The sequence below is a fragment of the Plectropomus leopardus genome, unplaced genomic scaffold, assembly GCF_008729295.1.
Source record: "Plectropomus leopardus isolate mb unplaced genomic scaffold, YSFRI_Pleo_2.0 unplaced_scaffold14865, whole genome shotgun sequence".
NCBI classification, from domain to species: Eukaryota; Metazoa; Chordata; class Actinopteri; order Perciformes; family Serranidae; genus Plectropomus; species Plectropomus leopardus.
Genome location: NW_024615907.1, coordinates 1 through 2,619, shown reverse-complemented (window position 1 = coordinate 2,619; position 2,619 = coordinate 1). Strand labels below are relative to the sequence as shown.

The window sequence follows — 2,619 nt, the reverse complement described above, 5'->3', positions numbered from 1 at the left end:
ATAATTCTATTTTTAAAAAAACTGTTTTCCTTCCAAATTTTTGTCCTTTTAAGGGATTGATGAGGCATCTGAAAGTGAGGAAGAGAGTGAAGAGGAGAAACAGAATGAAGAGGAAACAAAGGAGGAGGATGAAGAAGAGGAAGGAAAGAAAACTCCAGTCCAGATGGAAAAGAAGAAGAAAAAAGGTACAGGACTGCTTGGAGACAGATGAGGGTTTGATGACATACATACTTTAATTATTTCTTAATAAAGTTATTTTATGACTTGTGTGGTTCTGTGTATCACAGACAGCAGCGGCGAGTCGGAGAGCTCAGATGACAGCGACATCGAGGGAGAGACGGCCTCCGCTCTGTTCATGGTGATTAGTGTGTGTGTGTGTGTGTGTGTGCGTGTGTGTGTGTGTGTGTGTGTGTGTGTGTAAATGAATATTTGAGCAGTTTGGATTTTATGTCATGATGCTCAACTTGATCATGACAGAATGAGCATTTACTAACACCCTTACTCTAAAAAAGCTAGGATGATGTTGTGTAAAACGTAAATAAAAACAGAATAAAATGATCTGCAAATTTTAAAATATAGTAAATTCAGTGCACTACAAAGACAAGATATTTTATGTTCAAACTGATAAGCTTCATTGTTTCTTTATAAAGACACTCCCTCTGAATTTAATGCCCACAACACGGTCCAAAAATGTTAGCACAGGGGCATGTTTACCACTCTGTTAACATCACCTTTTCTTTTAACAACACTCGGTGAGCAATTGGGAGCTGAGGACACTGATTGTTGAAGATTTTAAAGTAAGATTTACTTCTCAAGATTCACAATCCCCGAATCTTCCAAAATTAAAGACTGTGTGTGGGGCCAAAATCCCATCTGAACACTGAGAGATTTGTGTCTTTATGCAGGAGCCGTCCTGAAGCTGGCATTGCAAATAAAGGCTTCTCTAAGTATTACATTTATTTCAGCTGGTATGTACAATACTACATCAGTATAGTTTTATTTAATAAAACCAGTGTCTAGTCTAATTTTCCGTAAATAGCTGGTGCTTGAAGTACTGACACTCATTAGACACAAATGTAAGTCCTCGAATACCTTGAAAATCAGACATTTATCAGCTTGGTCCTTGAAAATTACTTGAATATAATTAAGAGGAGAACAGAATGATGAATTATGTTATGATTTATATCTGATAAATGTTTTAAACTAGGAAGCAAAGAAAGGCCGTGATAGCAATATTTGCTGATATCATATTAGCACTAATAGGTTGGTAAACACCAGTAAATAGTCAGCACCAGGATGTTTTGGTTGCCTCCAAAACACTCACACCACAGCAACATCAGCATGAGTTTTGAGCTGTGATTCAGCAGTAAATAAGCAGAAGCTAATTAACAATAAGCTGACTTTTGGCCCCGGCAGCATGTTTGCTCCATTTATGAAAGCTGCACAATTTTATAGCAGCAGATGGTCGTGAAGAAAACAACTCCGTCATTCAAAACAGTTCTTTAAAGTCCTTGAACTTGACTCGACTCCATCTGTATGAACCCTGTGGATTGGAAATATGTTTATTGAAACATTTTTTTGGACATGTTGAAGGCTTACATCCCCCATTGTACACAAATGATTTGCAAATTGTTGCATCTGTTTTATGAATGTTGTACAGATGCTCTTTTGGTGTCGGGGTTGTAAGAATCAATAATCTGGCTAAGTCACAGCTTTAGTAAAATGATGAATATGTACTAGTCTGGGGGAGTGAATGTATGAATGGTTCTACATTTCCATTCTTTGTAGTGTTTTTTTTCTCATTGTTTTCATCCAACATCTCTTTCTTTCCCCATCTCAGAAGAAGCGCACGCCTCCAAAACGTGGAGGACGTGGCTCTGCAGGCAGCTCCAGGACTGGTAGTCGTCCCGGGACACCATCCATAGACTCTGCCTCCACCTCCAATACACTCCGTGCTGCTGCCAGCAAGCTGGAGCAAGGTGTTTGCTCATACACCACTTCATTATAATTAGATCAGACACATGACATATTAATGTATTGATGGGAAACTTTTAAAAGTCACCATCAATTTTGAAACTTGAGTCCCTGTTTTTGTTACTCCATCTCTTTCCCGCAGGTAAGAGACAGACTCCGGGTCCCAGCACTGACTCACCAGCTGCCAAACGGCTGAAGATGGAGCCCAGCAGTCAGAGCCCTGCTCCCTCTGGGAAGAGTACGCCACAACCCATATCAGGAAAATCTACTCCTAGCTCAAGGTACACTGTTATCAGTCTTCTTTTATGCATCTAAGAAATATTAAGTTATTTACTTATATTCATGAAAAAGTCATGGAGTTTCCCAATTACATTTTCCAAGCCTGGAAAAGTCATGGAACGAGTAAAAATCATTGAAAGTTTTGGAAAAATGTTGGAAATTTGTTGCCTGTAATAAATTAAATGACATTAATGTAACATAACAGTTACTTTATTTTCTGAAGCTGACGACCTAACATAGCTCTAACATGTGTTGACATGTGACAACATTTTGGTTGTTTTTGTTTATCATGAAATTTTCTTCATTTTCTCCCCCTTCATGTATGCCGTCATGTCATGTCAGACAATTTTTAAGCACATTTGGCTT

At 38.4% G+C, this 2,619-nt stretch overlaps 1 protein-coding gene across 1 annotated transcript; it reads left to right on the top strand.

Moving 5' to 3' along the window:
- Window positions 1–161: 161 nt before the first annotated feature.
- LOC121964265 (general transcription factor IIF subunit 1-like) lies at window positions 162–2,255 on the top strand (the record flags this gene model as incomplete). Its single annotated transcript, XM_042514482.1, has 4 exons — window positions 162–185; window positions 288–358; window positions 1,841–1,979; window positions 2,117–2,255. Coding segments are annotated over exons 1-4 (371 nt in total), but the record flags the coding sequence as incomplete, so codon positions are not given.
- Window positions 2,256–2,619: the final 364 nt, after the last annotated feature.